Source organism: Epinephelus lanceolatus, chromosome 18 (genome assembly GCF_041903045.1).
Source record: "Epinephelus lanceolatus isolate andai-2023 chromosome 18, ASM4190304v1, whole genome shotgun sequence".
Lineage (NCBI taxonomy): Eukaryota > Metazoa > Chordata > Actinopteri > Perciformes > Serranidae > Epinephelus > Epinephelus lanceolatus.
The window spans coordinates 40,790,424-40,812,892 of NC_135751.1; the positions used below are offsets into that span (position 1 = coordinate 40,790,424).

Sequence of the window (22,469 nt, forward strand, 5' to 3'; positions counted from 1 at the left end):
TCACGTTGGGTTTCTCCCACTCAGCGTGAGCAGGGAGCAGAAATGGGTCACCGTCGCTGTTGTTGGCTGCCCTGCTTGGCCTGCAGGATCTGGCACTGTGTGCCACCGCGCCAACATTCTAGAAGTCAAGCCTTGGAAACTACTCTGAGCCTCCAGGGAAGCAGCCTTTTGTTTTGTTTGACTCTAACAGGTCGCATGAATACCCCCCTTCTGCCTCCTGCCCTTCTCAGCTACCCTGCTCCCCTGGGCACTGTCCCAGCAGGCCTTGGGCATTGTAACTTCTCCCTTCTTAGTTACTCTCCCTCACTCTCCTTCTGTGTATGCTCTTACAAACACACACACAATCCATCTATCTCCCGTAAACACTCCCACTAAATCCTTGGCAGCAGACAGTGACCACCCTCTTTTCTTTCCTGCCCTCGCCCCCCTCTCAAGCAACCCCTTCTCAAATTCAAGATCAACTGGCTATGACATCATGTCTGGTTGCCAGGGGTAACGAGACAACCGGGACGTGACTTCTGTAAGGGCCGAAACTCTGTCGCTCCGTTCCCTCCATCTCCCCTCTCGTCCTGCCCTGCTGGTATCTTGTTTCCCCTTCTCCCCCTGCTGTAGTGCGTCACAGCCGCCACTAGAGGGCACACGGAGCCCACTGTTGTCGCCGTGAGAGCTCCTCCAGCCCGTCCTGTACTCACCACACATACTCTCACATGCTCTTTGTCTTCTATCACTTCTCTTAGCGCATCATCAATCTTCTCGTGTCATTTTCTGGGAGCCACATGTGAACTATTAATGCTGTGTGTTTGGGTTCTGCCTCCAAAAGTGAAACCATGTCTCAGACATTAAGTCCGCTCGGTGCTGAACATCAAATGAGATGATTAAGAAAAGCATATGAAGACAGACGACATGGCCAAAAGTATGTACATACTCCCTATACTTTTATTACTGTTGGTGTGAGGCTGTTTTTCATGGCTCCCTGAAGCTGCCGCATGCAACAGCATTTGAGACAACAGCTTCCAACTCTGTGGGAACAGTTTGGGGAACACCTTGTTCTGTTTCAACATCACAGCGTCCTTGTACACAAAGCCAGCTCCGCACAGAAATATTTTTACAGTTTGGTGTGTAAGAACTCGACTAGCCTGCACGGATCAGTGACCTCAGGCCTTATCGCCCAAAATCAGCTCCCGACTTTGCTATAATGTTCTGTAGGAGCAAATCTCTGCAGCCAGGTTCAGGAGGCAGCTGGAGAGCCTGAAACCAGAATCTGTTCTGGCAGCATGTTGCTCCTGAGCAGTGAATCTGGACCCAGACGTCGGATGTCCACCTACGTTTGGCCACATAGTGGATTAAAGGTCCAGTGTGTTGGGTTTAGAGGGATGTATTGGCAGAAATAAAACATAATAAGTCTGCGTTCTTTAGTGTATAATCACCTGAAAATAAGAACTGCTGTGTTTTCGTTACCTTAGAATGAGACGTTTATATCTATATAGGGAGCGGGTCCTTGTCCACGGAGTCTGCCATGTTTCTACTGTAGCCCAGACAAACCAAAGACTGGCTCTAGATAGGGACATTCTTGTTTTTGTGTCAGCCACCGTAGTTAGCAGCATCTCTGTGACGGAATTTAAATCAACTGGTCTGTTTGTTTTAGAGAGGAAGAGATTTCAATAGTTCGGATAAAAACCTCCTGAACGTCTGGATCTTAAGTTATCAGAGAAAAAACGTGGGCACACATTAGCAGCTCATCCGCAACGTAGGAGAAACACTTATTTTTTTAAAGTGAAACTGCTTTATTTACTTTAGTTTTTACCAGTTTAAATCACCTGGGGCCGTACTCACAAACATTCTGTGAACACTCTCAGAGAGCTCCTAGCTCAGCCAAAAAGGTTTGAAGAGTCGTAGCTTAAGAGTGATTTGGGAAAGTTTTCAAAACGACTCTTACTAAGGAAGGGACAGAAACTTTTACATTAGTGAGGAGACACCATTGCTAGGTGTGATGGATTCTTTTAACAGATGTGATTGGTTGTCACAGACAGCCCCCTTTGTGAGCCTGTTTGGTGTACAAAACCAGTGGAAATGAAATGAACTGCTGACTATTAGTGTGATCACTCTGCTGATGGAAGACTGAGACAGATTCAAGTCATCACTGCTGCACTGATGCATTTTTACAGTTTTCAGAATATCTTCATGTCGCGACCATTTTATTTCTGGCATTACATAATTAGGTGGGAAAAATGTTTTGCTCCCTAAAGAGATCGACCACACATATTCTCCCTGCACGATCTTATCTGTAGCATTTCATTTACTCACTGTCATTCAGCGTTTGGAGAATAGTGACCTCTTTGTGTTTCCACCATTTTCTCCTCTGATTCAGAAACTCTTCTTAAAAGTCCTCCTCCCTGCTACTACTCGAAGCCCTCTTAAGGTCTGATGACTTTATCTTTACAAGGACCTAGTCTTAACTTTAAGGGGAAACATCACAATTCTAAGAATGTTCGTAGAATTTCGTCACAAGAGCAACTCTTAGTACAAGGAAGCTTTGTGAATACGGCCCCAGGTCTTTTTGTTTTGGAGAGGAAGAGACCTCTGTGGATAATTCAGCTCCTGGTAAAAACCTCCTGAACAATAAACACTGAAGGAATTCTAACCAGGAGAAGTTTCAGCTGGTTGCAACTCCAACCCTCGCTGCTAGACGCTGCTAAATCTGTCTAAATCTTACACACTGTTCCTTAAAGTTTTTGTCTGACACACTCTTCAGAGTTCAGGGAGATCATTCAGAGTAAAGGCTCATGAGTAACAAATAAATCAGCAGGATGAAGAACGGTAAGAAAAACTGACTGTGTGAAAAATGGAGGAGCAAAAGAAGACAAAGACCCGAGTGAGAAAGAGAGGAAGGGGAATAACGAGAGGAGGGGCAGAAAGGATCAGGAATGGAGAGGGGGAATGGAAAGGGAGGAAAAGTAAGAGGACGGAGGGCAGAGAAACAAGGGAGGGGATCAGCACAGCAGCTTCAGATGGTTTCCATGTGTGGAGAAGCAGAGCGGAGCTGAGCTGGCTCCAGGTGGGTGTGGTTGGACACTAATGAGAAAAGTACTGATGGTAATGGAGGAGGCATATGAACAAGGCGCAGAGCGGTGAGGGAAGAAGGTGAAAGAGGGAGACAGTGCAAGGCAGAGAGAGAAAATGGATAAGCGGGAGGGAGGAGAGCGGGACAAAGCTGAGAGGAGAAAGTAGAAGGCAAGAGGAGGGAAAAGAGAGGCAGGGTCGGCTCCATATGTGCCAAATAAACAGTGGAGCACATATGGTAAACCACACACGTACAGTAAAATACAGATGTACAAATGCACACACTGCCGGTGCGCTGTGGGATGGTGTGAGAGGAGAGGTGGAGGAAACCCAGCAGCAGGTTTCAGGGATTCGGGGAATAAGAAATATTTTGGCGTGCATCCACTCTGTTAATAAGTTTCCTGAGTTTGACTGGTAATCACAGTCAAAACAGACGAGCTTCCTCCCCACTCTCACACACAGAGACGAGCGTGTCCCAGAGTCCCTCCTACCTGTGTCTGCTGCGGGATGTTCAGAAAGTTGTTGTCCCGTGATCCGATGCCGACAAACCTGTTGGGAGCTGTGGCGCCTGGCGTGGAGTATGCTAGAGACACAGAGGAGAGACAAAGACATCAGCGCCGATAGTTAGACGAACAGATCAAAACTGGTAAACATGAAGCTACTGCTGTTAGCTCGTTAGCTTGGCATAAAGACTGAAACTGGGAAAACAGCTGCCTGGCTCCGTCAGGTGACAAAACTCCACCTCTACAGCTCCCTAATTAACATGTCATATCATGTTTGTTTTATCTGTACGTGTGAAAAAGACAACACTCATTAAACAGATGTGTCTGGCCATTAAATAGTCCGTAAAACCACATATGCTGGTTCCTACACTTCCCATAATGCAGCTCAATAGTGTTCTCTTTATTAGGTTCTCCCTGCCTGGTAAACGCCCATGACTTTCAAACGCCACGTCCACTGTCTCCAAGCTCAAGCCAAGAGAATTATTATTATTATCGAGGGCTGATGTCATTTTTTTAATGAAGCTTCATATTTATTATGAAGCATCATATTTTATGAAGTCGTCCCTAAAGAAATTTAAATCCTCGAATGAAATCCTTAATTTCAATAAAGTGATTTGTTGGATTAAATGAGCTGCGTTCACGTGGAGTCAGGCAGACGGCAGACGAAAAACTGCTTCTGGATGGCATGGGGAAAACCAAATAGTTTGACTGAATGGCAGAACGGTAAAACAAAGCATACATGACGATATGTTGCGCAAGAATGAAATAAAATATATTTATTCAGATTATTTTATGTAATTTCTCTAGTAGAAATTGTCCAGATTGTCCGTGTTTTTCTCTGTGTGTTGTGGAGGACGGCAAAAACGTAAAAATATTTTAACTCTGAACAAGAATGCTGTCCACCATCACCCTTGCTGGTATTCTCTGCAGGCCTCTCCACTAAAATGATATCTGGTTTGCTGTCTTCTGTCTCCTTGATTTCATGTGAACACAGCATTTGTCTTTTTTTGTTTTTGTATTAAACCAACTTCCTTTAATGCCTAAACGCAATTTGTGGTGCTGTTAGACGATCCTGTTCACACAGGTGTGTGCAGAGGACCAAACAGTTTTCTGACCACAGTGAAAATGCTGTTTTTGAAAAGCTAAAAGCCAACAAATATGGACTGAAGCCGAATATTTCATTGGATAAAAATGTGTTGTAAACTTATGAAATTATTACATCTATCTTTTTTTTTTTAAACACATTTTGACTTCTGGACTTTCTGGAGTTATTGGAAATGTTTCAATCATCGTAAACAAGCTTACGCAGCCACCACTGGAATCTACAGGGACTTTCGTATCAGGGACTCAGGCCTAGATCGATGTGTACTAAACCTCAAAGCCCAGTTTGTTTGATTTGTGTGAACACTGTGTACCGTACTCAGACAGGGTACACTGATCCATACTCAAGTTCACTTGAAAAGGTGGTTTCAAGTATTGTTAATGTGTACTCTGGTATGATATGCATCAACTGTACCAAACATGACGGGGGACTGCTGTTTAACACAACTACAAGGTGATTTTAACTGTTTATGAAACTGTGGCGCTCTTTTCTACACTACAGCACGATAAAAATGTGACTGGGCTGTTGTTGCAAGTGTACTCAGGTACACAATAACATCGTTAATGTCAAAGCTGAGTGGTGGGGGAGTGGCGAGGGGGCAATGGTACTCAGGCACAGTACAAATCAAAAGTACCTAATAAGAAAATGCCTTAATTCTATACATAGTATACTGTAAAACCTCAATTAAATGCTCAGTCCCTTTTACTTGCCTGGTGTGGCGACACATTTTGACAAATAAAGGCCTGTCTCAATACTAATAATATTAGTGTGGGCTAATCTTAAACATAATTTAAACAGAATGAATAGACAATGAAAAAAACAATTGAATTTGAATGATTTAAAGTTTGAATGTCAGCATTACAAATGAAGCTTCACACTATTTGGTACAGCCCTATGACTGGAGTTGTACCGTTATAATTCCAAGTGACAAATAAATGATTGATCGATTGATTGTTTTCTGGAACTAGAGTCCTCTCACTGTGAGTAAAATTTGGATGTTTGAAACCACAACATGTTTTTTTGCACTTTACTTTTTGTACAAATTGAACAAAGATGACATGACATGTTAATCTGTGATCTTTAGATGTGCAGGACAGAGCCAAGCTAGCTGTTTCCCCCTGCTTCCTGTCTGTATGCTAAGCTAAGCTAACTGGCAGTAGCTTCACATTTATCATACAGTTATAAAGTGGTAACTCTTGCAAAGACAAAGGTCAAACTGTTCCCTTAGCATGTAATAATACACCATAAACCTACCAGATCACTGTTGTTAACTCACAAAAATTCAGATAAATTAATTCAGTGCTGCTATATTTCATTGAGGTCATCAAAACTCCACAGAGAAGTCTGCTGCCAAAATCTGGTATGCAAACTTAGATCTCCCTGAATGATTAAATCCCGCAGATAAACTCAGTTGGAAGTGATTGAGCACACCAGAATCCTGACACTGAGGATCAGTCAGGGGACATTTAAAACCCACTGGCATCAAAGCCTCTGACAAATTTAGGGCAGTTTGAGGAACCCTACGGACTCCAGCATCTGAATCTCACCGAGGGATTCAGGATGCAGTGTGCGGACTGGTGCGTATATGTGTTTGTGTGGAGGAACGGGAGGAAGGACAAGAAGGAGAGAGACAGAGAGGAAGAGGATTTGGAGATTTATGTGTATGGACATATACAGGATACATCCATGTGTCTCTAAGAATTGGAGTAACATACATAAGACATAAAAGACTTTGAGACACTGACTGGGGGGGTACAACGCAAACACTAAATTTGAAGGAAAGCTAAAAACAAAAAAATTAAAGTGCTCCATCCAGTGCCCCTCCTATCACAGGTGAGGAAGACAAATGTGTTGTGAGAGAAGCCCCACGGTTGGACGGACATCACCCCTTCACCTTTAAAACACATCCTGCTCTGCTCAACAATCACCAAACAAAAAATAAAATCAGCTCAACCAATGTCCCAATTTCTGCTGGAATATTTTGGAGTCCATATAAATTAACTGCCCTAAATTTGTGCTCGTCACAAGTAGGAATCAATTAATAATCAGGATATATATTTATATTTATTTCACAAGGTTTGCTAATGAGTCCATCAGGGAAAGTAAGGAGGATTTAGAGGGAGAAGAACTGGGTTGGTGATGCAGCTTCCACACCAGACAACGCTCAAGAGCCGCTCAAACTGAGGGGGCCTAACACAGAACCCTGATGAGCACCTCAGGAGTCCTTTATGACAGATCCATCTAACCAGACCTCTGGTGGCCTCGATCTACTCTGAGCTCCACAGTACATCCTGTGCTGGCTTCCACAGCCTTCCAAGGGTTAGAGGAGGTGAGATGCTGGATACACAGGAACAATGATGGCACGAAGTTGGAGGAAGAACAATGGCAGGGGTCTTTTCACTGGAGAGGGTTGGGATTCTCAGATTTTTTTTGTTTGTTTGTTGGTTTGGTTTTGAGAACGGTCTCTGTGGGGTCACTTACACGGAGATGCGGGCGAGGAGAGTCCGCCGTCAGGGGGCGTGCTGTTGGGTTTAGAGTCGGGCATAGGGAGGGGCACTGGGCGGGCCACTGGGGGAGGTGGAGGCAGCAAGAAGGAGCCTGGCATTTTGCTCTGGCCGCTCCCGTTTGGCTGCAGACAACACAAATAGGGTCAGGAGGGCGACATGCGACAATCCGCAGACACGGAATGAAAAGAGGACGCAGCTCGGGAGGCCAGGTCCAAAAAAATATCCATGACGGGGGGGGGGGGGGGGGGGCGATGGTGGAAGGAGGGAGAGGAGGTGGTGGTGGGGAAACAACAACCAAAGGAATGATGTATGTGGACGGCATCTTTTATGGAGGTGTGAGAAATAATAATCACCACAGGGTTTGATAGGAGTGGGAGCTGGAGCTTGAGGTGAGAGGTTCCACAGGGGTGGTCCGTGGTGGGTGGAGGAGGTGTGGAGGAGGGGGAGTGAGCAAATAATTGACTGGGTTCGTCCAGAAGATGGCAAGAAATCAAAACCATGGGAGAATACTCGTCTACACAAGCACAACACCACCAACGATACCAGCACCAAACAACCAAACTCCAACTAAAATCGTAACGGCTAGAGATGAGAACAGAAACACGATGACACAACACAGGACGGTATGCTTGGCTGAGGTGTGCCGTGACTGATTCACTCTCGTGCTGATGGTTGTAACTTCTGAGGGGTTGGGTGGAGCAAAGAAAATAAAGTAAAAAAAAAGGGAGAGGAGGGGGAACGTCGGGTCTGAAACAGCAAACGGCAAAATGACATCGACAAGACAATACAGAGATTTGTAGACCAACTGAATAAACACATATCTGGTGTGTTCATTGTGTTGCTGTGGAGTGTTTCCTGTGCATCTCTATATTGTATGTGGACATATGACACCATACAATAAGCTGCTGACATGCACTGTAGTGTGTGTACTAGTACTAGTAATGCATGTGCTCAATACAACTTTAGATTTTAAGAGCGAGTCAGCGTTGACTTTTCTAAAATAGGCACTCATACGGATGCAAAACCAGGCCATCATAAATTGAGTTTCATAAGCAACTGATTACCTAATTTTAAAATCGAAGTACATATAGCACTGACATCTGACTTTTTGTGGTTTAAATTCCCCTCTAGCCTCCTGCGACCCATTTCACCCACATTTGGGTTTGCTGCACACATACTTAAGTCTATTTAACTTTAGCCCCGTTTCCAACGAACAGTTCAGTTCAGTTCGCTTTTTTTCTGTTTCCACAGGGAAAAGTTGTGGAAGCGTTCCTTAGCGTCCCCATGTTTGGTCCCCCCTCTGTTGGGGTACCTAGCACACAGCTCTGGTACTAAAAGGTGGAGCTGTGAACACTACTGTGGAGAGTTTTATTAGTAAACTGTAACTATAAAATGAAAGGATGTTTTGCTGCCTCTCACAGCAGCTGGAGTCTGAGAAAAAAATAACTTCATTCACTGGGCCGACTGCCGGCAACTTTTAAGGTGGAACGTTAACTTGTAATGTTACTCAATGCATGAGTTGATGACGTGAATCCATCAGCACACCTTAAATTTCACTGTGACAACTTTGACCATCACTTTAGTTTTTATATGACACACACTTTTAGTAATGACTTTAAAAATATAGATTAATTTGGAGCAAATTATGTGAAGGTCATATATTCTAATCCTCACTTCCTGTGGGCTACAGCAACACTAAACCCCTGAGCTTGCCTGAGAAGGACTAAATGCACAAAGCTGCTATTTTTAAATATCCCATGGAGAGAGACTCTCACTGCAGCCTGTTCTATTTTGTTCTGAAAATGTGGGCGTGCAGCCTCGTTCTGTGGACGATAAACCAGGTGCAGACTGATAAAGGAGGAAATACAGTGAATGCTGGACGGAGCAGTGAGTGACAACAACCCTGCCCACATTTAAGAGGACTGTCTAAACAGACCGAGGGTCTAGGTACCATGTCTGAAGGGTTACTATTGGTTCCAGAGGTGCTGTACTGAAATGGTTTGGTGAAAACAGGGCTTTAGGAACTTTGAAAATTTTTCAACAAAATCTGTTTGCTTTAAATGAGATTTTTTTTACGTTCACACATCAAATTCAAAATGAAAAGCTCAAAAATCAAAGCTACCAAGTATCAATCGAGCCTGAGGGAATCAATCAGTCGGGTTATCTTAGCAGGTTACACCAAGTCAGATCAGTCACATGATCCATGATTAAAAAAAAAATTAAAAAAATAATTTTTTTGGTGATTTTTTTTTTGGAATTTTCTGAATCTGTGAGCCTGACAGGAAAATAAAGTCTTTGAAATGTGAAATTTAAAAGAGATGTTAAAGAGGGAAAATCAAAGCACAAACAGTAACACAGATGGTTTATAATATTTCCAATGCTATAAAATCAGTGGTATTTAAATTTCAAACCTGGTATTTATTTGTTGTTAAATTTCACAATTAGGTAAAGAGTTGCTTTTGAAAAATCTAATTATGATTGTGGCCTTTTTTTGCTTCTGTACAAACATTTTTCCGCTAATATACTTATTTATTTTTCTATATCCAGTGGTCTGTTAGAACCTTTTCTTATTGTTTCATTCACTTTTACTACAAGAAAATCCTGCAATATTAATGCAAGCTAGTTGCAAGGTGTGGCACATCTGCAGATTCTGTATAAAGTGCACTTTTTCTTATAAAGTAAAAATGTTTCTCCTCTGTGGCGGCAAACCTTACCTGTCCGGCGGCCTGCCCCGAGCCATCGGCACAGACAAACTGCACAAATTCCTTCAGGGGGTCTTGTCCAGGGTGGTGGTGGTAGCGGATGGTTGGGTGGGTGAAGTAGGGGCTAGACTGCTGGATGATGGAGGGAGACGGGAAGTGCAAGGCCGAGGCTGAAGCACGGGGACTCCCTGCCAACAGAGACATCTCTATTAGAGAAACACAAGTGGAGAAAAACGCTGAGAGCGAGACGAAGACATGAACCACTGAAGTCCTACACAGTGTTACAGATGGGAGAGATGTGCTGAGTGATTAACCAATGACAGCAGGAACATCACATCACATCATCACTGGAAACAGTAACATAGAAATCTGGTTTTAAAATGTCGCACATGAAAGGAATGTTGTTTTTCCAAGAAAAGCTGATTTCGAGTTAATAAGCTATTATGGGCATTGCTCATAATGTTTTACGATCGCTCCAATAAATCTATACAGCTTTATGGAGGAGATTTAACACACACACACACACACACACACACACACCTTCACATGTGCACAGTCACACAGACGTCATAACAAGTCAACACCACTCAGACCTGTACACACAGGCAGACGCCGCACACACCTGAATGTGCACAAATTCAATAGATGCTATATTTTGAAATCAGATCCAAAGAGCTTGCAAATAGAAAAAGCACAAAGAGATCATGAGTACTGTCTTAAATTAGCCGCTCTTAATGCCTGCACGCCTGTGTGCTGTTTTGAGGGTGTGATTCATTGGCGTTGATGCAACTTGGCATCCAGACGGTAAAGCCGTTTTTCATCTGACACATTTTGTTTCTATGACAGAACTAATCTGTACATTCACACTATATGTCTAAGTTGATGCTTTTCTGTTAATATGCTTTGGAGCCTCATATCTGTCCATGAATGTGTGTGTGTGTGTGTGTGTGTGTGTGTGTGTGTGTACAGCAGGTGTGAGGATGCAAAATATATCAGCATTAGGCGGCTAATAAGCTTATAGAAAAGCATCCCCTTCTTCTTCAGCTTTACAAGAGAGCAGAGCTGAATGTATGTGTGTGAGGTGTGAGAGGGGAGCAGTTGGTTGAGCCCTACGACCAAACACAAAGCCCTCTCTGTCAGACCTATATCCATTACTAAATCTCCTTGATTTGTATTAGAAGCCTGTTCTCCTCTTCGCCGTGCCAGTCTGACACCCACCCCATCCAATCCAGGCCCCCCAGCTGCCCACGTTGGGCTGCCAACGCTCTTTGGTTCTTGCATCTTACACATTGTGTGTGTGAGTGCACTCCATGAGAGTGCCAACCCCGCTGTATTACCCCCCAGACAGGGGCCTGTGCCTCTGAGCCCAGCAACACCTTGCTCCCATGCCAGGCTGCCTGCTCCCCAGTGGAGCTGTCTCCCTGCTTCTATTAGTCCCCTACTAATCCCATTAGACACTGGGTGAAGGCCAAACACTCTAGGGGTGTGGGGGCAGGTTGGGGGTGGGGTGGGGTTGTTGGTGATGGTGGGGGAAACAGGATCAGAGGGAATCCCTACACCCCCCCATCAACTCTCCTCTCCCTCTTCAGCAGTGGTTCCCATCCTTGGTTTTGTCTGATGAACCCCCACAGCCCTGTCAGATGAACTCCTATACCCCCACTGACACCCAGACCATATTACACACGTGTTCATTTGGACTGATTATAAACTGCGTGGTATTTAACACCACTGATTATAAAGGACAATTCATATTTCTGTACAACTGAAATTTCAATGTTTAGGTCTATTTGGTCAAGAGTGCATTCATACGACTACTCTGTGGCAGGAGATGGATATTTCAACTATTCATTGATTACTTTCAGCTTTTTCCCCATTCATCTGTTACTTAATAAATCTTACTTTAGCTAAATATTCTAACCATTTGGTCACAACTTTCATCTCTTTCAACCATGTAGCCATTACTTTCAAGCAACTATTTCCATTGTTTAAAACTAAACATTTCAATCATTTATCCACTACTTTAGCTAACTAGGCTATTTCAACCATTTAGCCATGAATATTTAGCAGAATATTTCCCTATGTATCAACTATTTTTGACTAAATACTTCAACCATTTATCCACAACTTAAAGCTAACAATTTCAGCCATTTAGCTTTGACTTTGAACTATCTTAACCATTTAGCCATCACTGTCGGCTATTTCAACCGTTTAGCCACGACTTTTAGCTAACTATTTCAACCAGTTAACAGTATTTCATCCATCTGGCCATAACTTTAGCTAACTATTTCAACCAGTTAGCCATAACTTTAGCCACTATTTCAACCAGTTAACAGTATTTCATCCATCTGGCCATAACTTTAGCTAACTATTTCAACCAGTTAGCCATAACTTTAGCCACTATTTCAACCAGTTAGCAGTATTTCATCAATCTGGCCATAACTTTAGCTAAGTATTTCAACCATTTAGCTTTGACTTTGAACTATCTTAACCATTTAGCCATCACTTTTGGCTATTTCAACCATGTAGCCACGACTTTTAGCTAACTATTTCAACCAGTTAGCAGTGACTTTTAGCTAACTATTTCAACCAGTTAGCAGTATTTCATCCATTTAGCCATAACTTTAGCTAACTATTTCAACCAGTTAGCAGTATTTCATCCATTTAGCCATAACTAGTTAGCAGTGACTTTTAGCTAACTATTTCAACCAGTTAACTATTTCAACCAGTTAGCAGTATTTCATCCATTTAGCCATAACTAGTTAGCAGTGACTTTTAGCTAACTATTTCAACCAGTTAGCCATAACTTTAGCCAACTATTTCAACCAGTTAGCAGTGACTTTTAGCTAACTATTTCAACCAGTTAGCCATAACTTTAGCTAACTATTTCAACCAGTTAGCAGTGACTTTTAGCTAACTATTTCAACCAGTTAGCCATAACTTTAGCTAACTATTTCAACCAGTTAGCAGTGACTTTTAGCTAACTATTTCAACCAGTTAGCAGTGACTTATAGCTAACTATTTCAACCAGTTAGCAGTGACTTTTAGCTAACTATTTCAACTATTTAGCCAAAACTTTTAGCTAACTATTTTAACCATGTAGCCAATAACTTTTAGCTAGCTATTTCACCATTTAGCCATGAACTTTTAGCTAACTATTTCACCATTTAGCCAATAACTTTAGCTAACTATTTCAACCAGTTAGCCATAACTTTAGCCAACTATTTCAACCAGTTAGCAGTGACTTTTAGCTAACTATTTCAACCAGTTAGCCATAACTTTAGCTAACTATTTCAACCAGTTAGCAGTGACTTATAGCTAACTATTTCAACCAGTTAGCAGTGACTTTTGGATAACTATTTCAGCTATTTAGCCATGACTTTTTAGCTATTTCAACCATTTAGCCAAAACTTTTAGCTAACTATTTTAACCATGTAGCCAATAACTTTTAGCTAGCTATTTCACCATTTAGCCATGACTTTAGCTAACTATTTCACCATGTAGCCAATAACTTTTAGCTAACTATTTCACCATTTAGCCATGAACTTTTAGCTAACTATTTCAACCATGTAGCCAATAACCTTTAGCTAACTATTTCACCATTTAGCCATGAACTTTTAGCTAACTATTTCACCATTGAGCCATGAACTGTTAGCTAATTATTTTAACCATGCAGCCAATAACTTTTAGCTAACTATTTCAACCATTTATTCATGACATAACTTTTTCCTGACCATTTCAATCATGTAGTTACTGCTTTAGCTAACTAGGCTATTTCAACCACTTTACCATAACTTTTAGCTAACTATTTTAACCATTTATTCATGACTTATACCTAAATATTTCACATATTTAGCCATACATTTTTTTTTACATGATTTAGCCACTACTTTAGCTAACTTAGCTATTGTAACCATTTAGCCATAATATTTTTAGCTAAATATTTCACTATGAGGCAATTACCTTTGGCTAACCTTTTCAACCATTTAGCTGTGAATTTTGGCTAAATATTTAATCATTTAGCCACTGCTTTAGCTAACTAGGCTACTTTAACCATTTAGCCATGAACCTGTCGCTAAATATTTCACCATGTAGCAATTACTTTTTTAACTAAATATTTAAACATTTAAGCCATGACCTATAGCTAATTACTTAAATTACTCAGCCACTACCTATAGCTCAAACGGCTATTTAGACTATTTGGCCATTACTTTAAGCTATTTCAACCATTTAACTTTTAGCTAAATATTTATATTTATAAATATTTCTGGTTGGCGTAGTGGTTCAGTGGTTAGCACTGTCACCTATTGTCTGACTCTCTGTGTGGAGTTTCTATGTTCTACCTGTACCTGCTGTCTGAACTCTCTGTACATGCTCTGGTTTATAAACTACCTGTAGGCGTGGACATGAACATGAGTGGTCAACTGACTGGTGACCTGTTCAGGTTGTACCCTGCTTCTCACCCAGTGTCAGCTGGGACAGGCTCCAGCCCCCTGTGACCCTGTACAGCAGGGACACTCAACCTGCTTTGCCAGAGGACCACTTTTGCAAAATGACAGGAGGTCAGGGGCCAATCACAGCAGCCGAGCACAGGTCAGGTGTATGCAGAGGCGTTTTTAGGGCTTAGCCGAGACCTCTGACGGCGGGGGAGGGGGGGGGGGGGGGGAGTGGTTTCCTCCCTTAACACATGCTTTATTTTGATGTTTTTTTTATTCTCTCTGGCACCTTATTTGTATTAGAAGTTAAAAAAAATAACAGTGTTATTAAATTTATTTTCATTTTGAATTAGGAATAGTTGAGGAGCCACCCAGCACCCTATCACGGGCCAGATCTGGCACATTGGCTGTAAGCTGAGTATCACTGCTGTAAAGGATGGGGGGTATAGCTAATGCATGGATGGAAATTGTGATTTCTATCTTTTTTTTATTACACACACATTTAAGTACCCCCGGGGCATGAGGACCCCTGGTTGTAAATAAGAGCTCCATAGGGAGGACAGCTGATGGTGGCTGCAGGGACATACCCTACCAAAACCACCTCTTAGCACCACCACTGTGAGTGGCTTGCTCTAGCACGCTCCTCAGCCCGACTTCACCAACCCCTAAATCTTCTTGGATCTTGTCTTCCACACAGAAAAACAACAACACTGATGATGTGGTAGCTTTTTCACGCCAGCGCAGGAACAGATCCAGTTCACTGTAAGTTTGTGTAAAAATAAACAAATCACAACTGTATAAATCACAACTGCTGGCCACCACAAGGATGGCACATTGTGTGTGTGTGTGTGTGTGTGTGTGTGTGCGCGCGTGCGTGTGTCAGCGTGAACATGTACATGAGTGTGTGTGGAGATTGCATTTGCTGTAGCTTCATCTCAAGAGGCACAGGGTCTGTCAGCAACCACGGAGGAGGGTTTAATGACACGGTGGTCAACCTCACTGCTTCACATCTGCTCGTTGGCTTAAAGAGCCTTTGATGTAGCCTAGCTACAGAACTACAGCACATGGGTAATTATCTCCAGTGAGCTCCTTCACTGGGTGAATTCACAGACGTGCACTTTCCAAAAAAGAAGAGGAAGTCTCTTTTTTCGATGTGTGCCATGGTGATAAAATTAAGAGTGATGATTTATTATGGGAGCCCTTGGCTCTGTCTGGTATCTGATGTTATCACGAGCTGCTTGTTTCAGCCTGGTGGAGGATCAGCTGGTTCACACAGCAACTCAGACTCGGAGCCTTATTCACTGGCCCCTGCCAGGATGAATTTAAACATGTGCTCACCCACATTGAGATTAATTTGTTCCCACACTGTCAAAGAGAAACAAGTCAATAAGAATTTGGAAAGAAGTAAAAATAATAGAAAAGACGACAGGGAACAGTGAAGTGGAAAAACCCACGGTTGGATCAGCCTGCTCGAGGGTCCTGGGGTAGAAATAGTTTGCTGAGGCACCGATCCTCCAACTGTTCTAAACACACATGAATTCAGCAATATGCACAGTGTAAGCATGTTATCAGAGTAATCTTAAAACAACCATATCAAAGATGGGGCCTCAAGACCCACTTAGAGGCCCAGATCCTGTCAGTCCATGTTGTGCTTTAGTGGTGCATACTTACATACTCCAAAGCAATTCATGAAGTTACCACAAACCAACTGCCACAAAGAGAGCGAACCTGAAGAATTGGAGTCCCAGGCGGTTTCCCACTTGGCCTGGCTGGTAATGCAGCCTCACAAAAAAACCCATGCCAAGATTTAGTATAAATATGAGTGAGTCATATTTAAAGAGACGATCAAAAACAAAGAAGGAGAAAACCAGATATGTCGACTTTTAGTCTCTGGTTATGAATCAAACTAAAAAAGGAACCTGATCCTACATTTCCCATAATGCAACTTCCCCTGCCTCCCAAACGCCCACCTTTTTCAAAACCCACACCTCCAGTTTGTAACGCAGGCTCAGTGTTGAACATCTTAAATCTCAAGCCTGAGCCAATATAACCCCGATGACATCAGTATGACATCATCAGGGTTATTCCATTCACTCTGGAGAACTTTTTAAGAGCCATAAAAGACATTCATGTGAAAAATGCCCTTTTGATTGTAGGTGTGGAGCACTTTCCAACAAGAAATTTAATGACGCTGTTCAGTCATCACTTGTTCTGTAAGTGTAAAATAAAACAGAAGTCTATTTATTAATTTGGTCTTTTAGATATAACCATATTAGGTCTTAATTTTCTGCATCTTTCTCAAGAAATTTTGTAGAAACAAATGTCAAATGTTATTTAAAAAAAACAACAAGATAAGCCAGGAGTCAGCAAGTAAACGACACGTGATTGTCGTCTATGTCATGCCAAAATAAGAGCACTGAAATCTCTGCATTCAGAGCTGCGACAGATTCGGCAGCAGCAGGTTCTGTTCCTCCACAATAAGAAGCAGGAAGTGATCTGTTCAGACGGTATCTAGAGAAGTACAACCACCAACCATCCACCAGACAGACCCAGAAAAGTCACACACCACACCCAGACTCCCCAGAAGCTCCGCCACCAGCGTGACCTGCACCCTATGAGGTGAGAACAAGCAGAGGAGGAGGCAGAGGTGAGCACCAGCCTGCAGAGCTTTAATCCTGACCCGTCTCATCTCCCAAAGACAATGCTCCCGCCTCTGTGCCAGGTGGGGGGAAGGGGTGGGGCCCTGAAGAAGTGGGGGGTGGGTAGGAGGAGATGGTGAGGAGGTGGGGGGTAGGAAGGGGTGGGGGCTGATCAGGGGGGGATCTGGAGCTGGGTTGGTCTCACCTGGTCTCACTCCCGCCAGCATTGGCAGTGGGTGGTGGGTGAACGCCATGCGGGGGGACCTCGTCTGGGAGGACAGGGCGCTGAAATCGAATTTCCCCGGCTTCTTAAGAGAACCAGGCGATGAGAGTCCTGGCAAAAAGGGGATCAACAAAATGGCAGAACAGAGACGAGGTTTTAATCAAACATGGCTGCTTTTCTTACTTCGACTCTACTTTAAAAAAAAAAAAAAAAAAAAGCTTATCATATTTAAATTTGATTGCAAGAATCTAATGATTATGATTGAAATCAATGGATTGATCGGTTGATTCATTCATTGATTTGTTGATTGGCTTAACAAACAGATGGGTCCTCACAATCTGATTAATACTCTATGTTTGTGTACAGTCGTCGGGCTGTACCATGTCCGTCAGATTGAGGTGGGGGTTGGGTCCGGGGAGAGGCCATGTTTTGAAGCAGCGGGGGTTCAGAGCGAAGGGAGGTGACGGGAGAAAGGAGGGAGGGGGGTGGGGAGGTCGAGGGGCACAGTGTCAAGAGAGAGGAGAGCTGGGAAATGCGATGGCGGTCCTGGAGTGTGTGAACACAGCATCATTCTACGAAATCAACTCAAAGACGTCTCCTCTGTGAGATCCAGCTCATCCCAAACCACGATGATCTCAGAGGAGCGCAGTCAACAAACACGCCAACCAACCTACTCACTGCACTTGTCAGGATGCCTCATTAGAGTGAATGGGATCCTGGATGGCCTCGTATCTGGGGCAGACTGTGCGCTTCACGCCAAAGCCAGCATGAGCTGCGCGGCTACATATAGCTGCCTCAGAGCACGCCAAAACATACATCAACGACTGATGTACTGCCCTTCTGCAATATCTGACGGCCAAGTATTTTATGTTACTGCCTTAAAACGTACAGTATTTCATAAAGAAGTGCTTGAACTCTCTCTCTCTCTCTCTCTCACACACACACACACACACACACACACACACACAAGATGTTCGGGCTGGGTGGCGAGCACTGGGCAGCCTGCCAGCCAACGCTGGATGGGAGAGCGGTAGAAAGATGGAAGGAGTTAAGCGGGAGAGGAGCGGTGACGGCATGGCCGACACACAGAGACAAACATATTAAAGTGTCCCCCTCTGTCTATAAATGTCGGCTGAGGCTAACGGACTGCATGAAATATCCCTCAGTTTGGTAAAAACGGGCACACTAAGTATAGGCCCGGCTCACCAGCGGACCAGAAACATGGCCAAAAGTGTGAGAGCTACAGATAAAAGAGGCTCTCTTCTGTGATCAAGGCCTTGTGCGGTGGGCGCTGAGGGAATTTATTTTGATGTATGGTAATCCAAAGGCACAATTTAGACTTTCAGGGTTTGAGGAGCAGCGCCAAATGGTGTGTTTGACCTCTGCAGGGAACCGCAATGTTGAATATACGCTGAAATAAAACTCTGGAAAGAACAATCCATAAAACAGAGAGTAATGAGGAAGTGAAAGTATAGAAAAGTACATCAGCGCGGACACACAGACCTCATTACTTCTCCTCTACTGGACTGGTGTTTTGTTTGCTCCAGATCTGGTTGAAAGAATACAGTGATAAACAACCTCGGCGAGCAAAAGAGCCTCATAAAGTACTAAACGACACAATATTCACACATATAAAACAAACACACTCAAATAAAGACGTGGGTAATTTCACCATGGCCCAAAGAGACGTGGAAATAGATTTTATGAGCGAAGCATATAAAGTCTAACAGAGCAGATTTCTGAAAAGCTTTTCTTTAATGCCACACTGGGAAATGTTTTATCACTATTTACCCACAATGCTCATAGGCAGCATGGGCGCAGCTGTGCTTGTGTGGGCAACGATAAGTATAGAAAAAGGTGGGCGCCGGCACTTATGCTCGGCTAGGCACATCATGTGACCGTGTGTAGGTGGGAGGAGCGGATACAATAAGCAGGGTGAGATAAATTTTATTTACGGCTAGAATTATTAAAAATAAAAAACAAGCCAGTGTGAAGACAGAAGGGCACAAGATGCTTTTCAACCAATTTTACAGCAGAGCGAGGAGACAATAACACTTTTATTGTCGCTCAGACATTATATGTTTGGCTCTAATTCCATGTGTATTTAATTAAGAAGATAAGAAGATATACGCCGTCGTCCAAGAAGAAGAAAAAAATTGAGCAGAAGAACAGCTGAACACTCAAAAACAAAAAAGCGTTCATAAAAAGTTTCAAGAAGATAAAAAGTAGAAACCATTTGCTACAGTCAGCAGAACATTAGAAGCGTAGGCTTGTCATCCATCTGGCACTGATATCTTACTTCCGATGGTGTGTTTGGGCTGTCGTCTGGTAATATATGACAACTAGTTTTATTTATTTCACACAGAGCACGCCGGCTGCTGCGACGCAAACTTTGACAAACTACTAAAGGAGGACATACTCAGATCTTTAACTTAGATCTTCTGAGGATAATATGACTACTTGTGTAAGAATGAGCTCACCGGGAGTGACATTTAAAATATCACCTGACTCTCCAGCTCTCAGCTCTACAGGGATTTACAGCTTCATTTATGTTAATGTTTTAATTCTCTAGCTCGCAACTTAGCTGTTTGGATTGACTCTCACAGCACTCATCAGCATCGTTTCCTGCCACAGCAGGTTTCTGCTCTAGGAGTGCCACGTATACGACCTGCACAGCACCAAACTGCAGCTAGACAAAGCCAGCAACTAGCTGTTGAACACAGTGGAGCATTTAGCAGCTAAAATGCCTAGTATTTTTCACAGAAGTGTGTAGAGCCCAAAAACAGAGCTAAAAGAGAGTGAATGACGGACTTAAATTCATCAGGTGGCTCCAAACAGATGCTGATTTATGCTATGTAGCTGCTGGACGCGTTAAACAGGTGAAAGTTTGCCAACATCACAATTAAAAAGGTGATAATATGTCGTGTTGTGTTCACAGCTTGTGTCTGCTGCCCCCAAGTGGCGTAAAAATTAGTTACTGCAGGGTAAAAATATTTATGTCAAAGTCCTGCACTCAAAATTTTACGTAACCCTTTCAAACATTGAGCGACATCACTTTAATTGTGCCGCTTTAAGATGCCTTTCACAAGTATTGATACCTTTGAACCATCGCTGAGCAAATTGGTGTGATTTCTTTCAAAAACATGGGGGAAAAAATGGTAAGAAATGTACCATGAATTGCATAGAAAATTATAAAACTAAAATAATATAAACTAGGGAAAAAAGAAAAAAAAAAGCTGGGGAAAACTATATTTATAGTTATTCTTGCATTTTAAAATTATGTTACAGGATTGTTATAAGTTTCTGGCAGTTTTTTCTTTCTTTTTTTTTAAATAATTTTCTTGTTTTTAATTTCCTCTTTCACTCATTTTTTGCATTTTTTTGGGTCATTTCTTTCCATGTTGTTAAAAGAAATCAAGCCAATTTGCTCAGGTTTCAAAGGATTAAGTGACCGTAAAATATTATTAAAAGTAAAAGTACTCAATATTTAAAACAGCTACTTCCTAAGTATTATACTTTATTTATATTATATTATTGCATTCCAACTATTGAGCAGTAAGTCATCCATGTGCCTGCGATGATCCCCTTATTTTTATGTGACGTAGATGTTGTCATCTGCCTGTCTGTGAGGGTCCACGTGGACCCCTATAAGAACGTCCACGTCTAGCCCATTTTTTTTGTGACCACATGGATTGTACACACAGTAAGCAAGATGACTGTACATGCTCCAACTACAAAATATAATCCGAATTTAAATATTAAGTTGAATATTCGATAAACATTCACTCTGGATTGGAGGCTTATCCTTATCTTAGTTTTACTTTCACTCGATGTTGGCAGTAGGAGGGCGCTAAGCTCACCTCCCAGCCTTCCTGTTTAATACTGAGGGCTGATGTGAACCCGAAATTCACCAGCACGTCCACGTCACCGCAGCTGTTCACGGACGTTCAATGCCGGAACTATGTCCGAGCCTTTAATATGAAAGCAGCATTTAAATGTAGTGGCTCTTACTAATTTAAGATATATGAGCTCAATATCTCCCAAAATGTATGAGTACACATATTCAGGAGCATTTAATAGAAACACTCGAGAAAAGTGCCACGAAATTGTACTTGAGTACTTATGTGAATAGTCTAAGCTACTTTCACTCAACACCTCAATCATGACGCACGCAGTAACGTGTCGTCACTGTGGCTGGACAGAATCTCTGTTTTATTTTACTTATATAGAAAAACAAATAGGTTCGCTATCTAACACACTCTGAGAAACACTGGGTTCGTTCTGAATAGCATACTTTTTCTTTTTACTGTATGTAGGTGCTGCAGCTGCCCTTCCTGTTGCATGCAGTATGCACACAGTTGGGACGCACTACTTCATCCTAACATTACGCCCTCCATCATGTCTTTGTAATAGCTGCTCCAAAGCTCTCAATCAAATGCTCCCCTCCATTGACACTTTAAAGACAAATCTTAAAACGTACATGTTTTCAATGGCCTTTGGTTGTTTGTAGTGGTTTTAATATTTCAGTATTTTATCATCTTTTAACGTATGTAATTGTCCTTACCGGTGTCATTTATTTTTTAAATGTGCTATATAAATTAACGTGATTGATTTAACTTTAAGTGTCTTGTTCTGGTTCACACATGTACTTGGCGAATAAAGCTGATTCTGATTCTTTCTCATATATGCGTTACCATGGAGATAAACCGAGCTCTCCAGAGACTAAGGTCAACCCACAGAGCTCTGCTGTTGTTACTTTGCGATGCAGGTAGGCTAGTTTTAACTGCAAACACTAGATTCTAACATATTCACGACAGTAAAATTACATCTACATTTCTCAGTCACTGTTACAACCTTTTGCTGTTGGTAATCATTACGATTATTTTGTTAATTTAAACAATTAATCCATGGTGTAAAATGTGTAGGTTACTAATTTGTCCTGTAGGGGTCATTGTATTGTCATGGGTGTCTGCAAATACAGGTAGGAACCATTCATTGAGAGACAGGTGTTGCTAGATGGTACGGATGGGTAGCACAAGCAAAAACACTATTAATAAATAATCGCCGCCCCCCTAGCTAGCTACACCTGTTCCTCAGTGAATGACACCCATGACAGTACAGTGACCCCTACAGGACAACTTCGTAACCTATACATTTTACACCATGGACGGCTCCTATAGTTTCTATTATTACTAATCGACTGGTCACCAGGCACTTAAACGCGCTGTCATCTGTCACTGAGGCTTCTGACAGCTTTCAATCATCTGTTTGCGGCTCAGTTGGTGTGACGTGTCGTCCGC

The 22,469-nt window shown here is 42.5% G+C and overlaps 1 protein-coding gene across 50 annotated transcripts in view; it reads right to left on the reverse strand.

The window, feature by feature from the left end:
- The window catches only part of nfixb (nuclear factor I/Xb), a 217,732-nt gene that overhangs the window by 5,011 nt on the left and 190,252 nt on the right, over nucleotides 1-22,469 (reverse strand). For 17 of the 50 annotated variants that reach the window (XM_078161102.1, XM_033644797.2, XM_078161104.1 and 14 more), the window contains 4 exons: nucleotides 17,152-17,280; nucleotides 9,887-10,062; nucleotides 7,147-7,294; nucleotides 3,552-3,643 (listed from right to left, as the gene is read on the reverse strand). In XM_078161102.1, the coding sequence (XP_078017228.1) occupies nucleotides 3,552-3,643; nucleotides 7,147-7,294; nucleotides 9,887-10,062; nucleotides 17,152-17,280 (545 nt within the window). The remainder of the gene's footprint in view (nucleotides 1-3,551; nucleotides 3,644-7,146; nucleotides 7,295-9,886; nucleotides 10,063-17,151; nucleotides 17,281-22,469) is intronic. The other 33 variants (XM_078161115.1, XM_078161105.1, XM_078161119.1 and 30 more) reach the window with 3 other exon arrangements.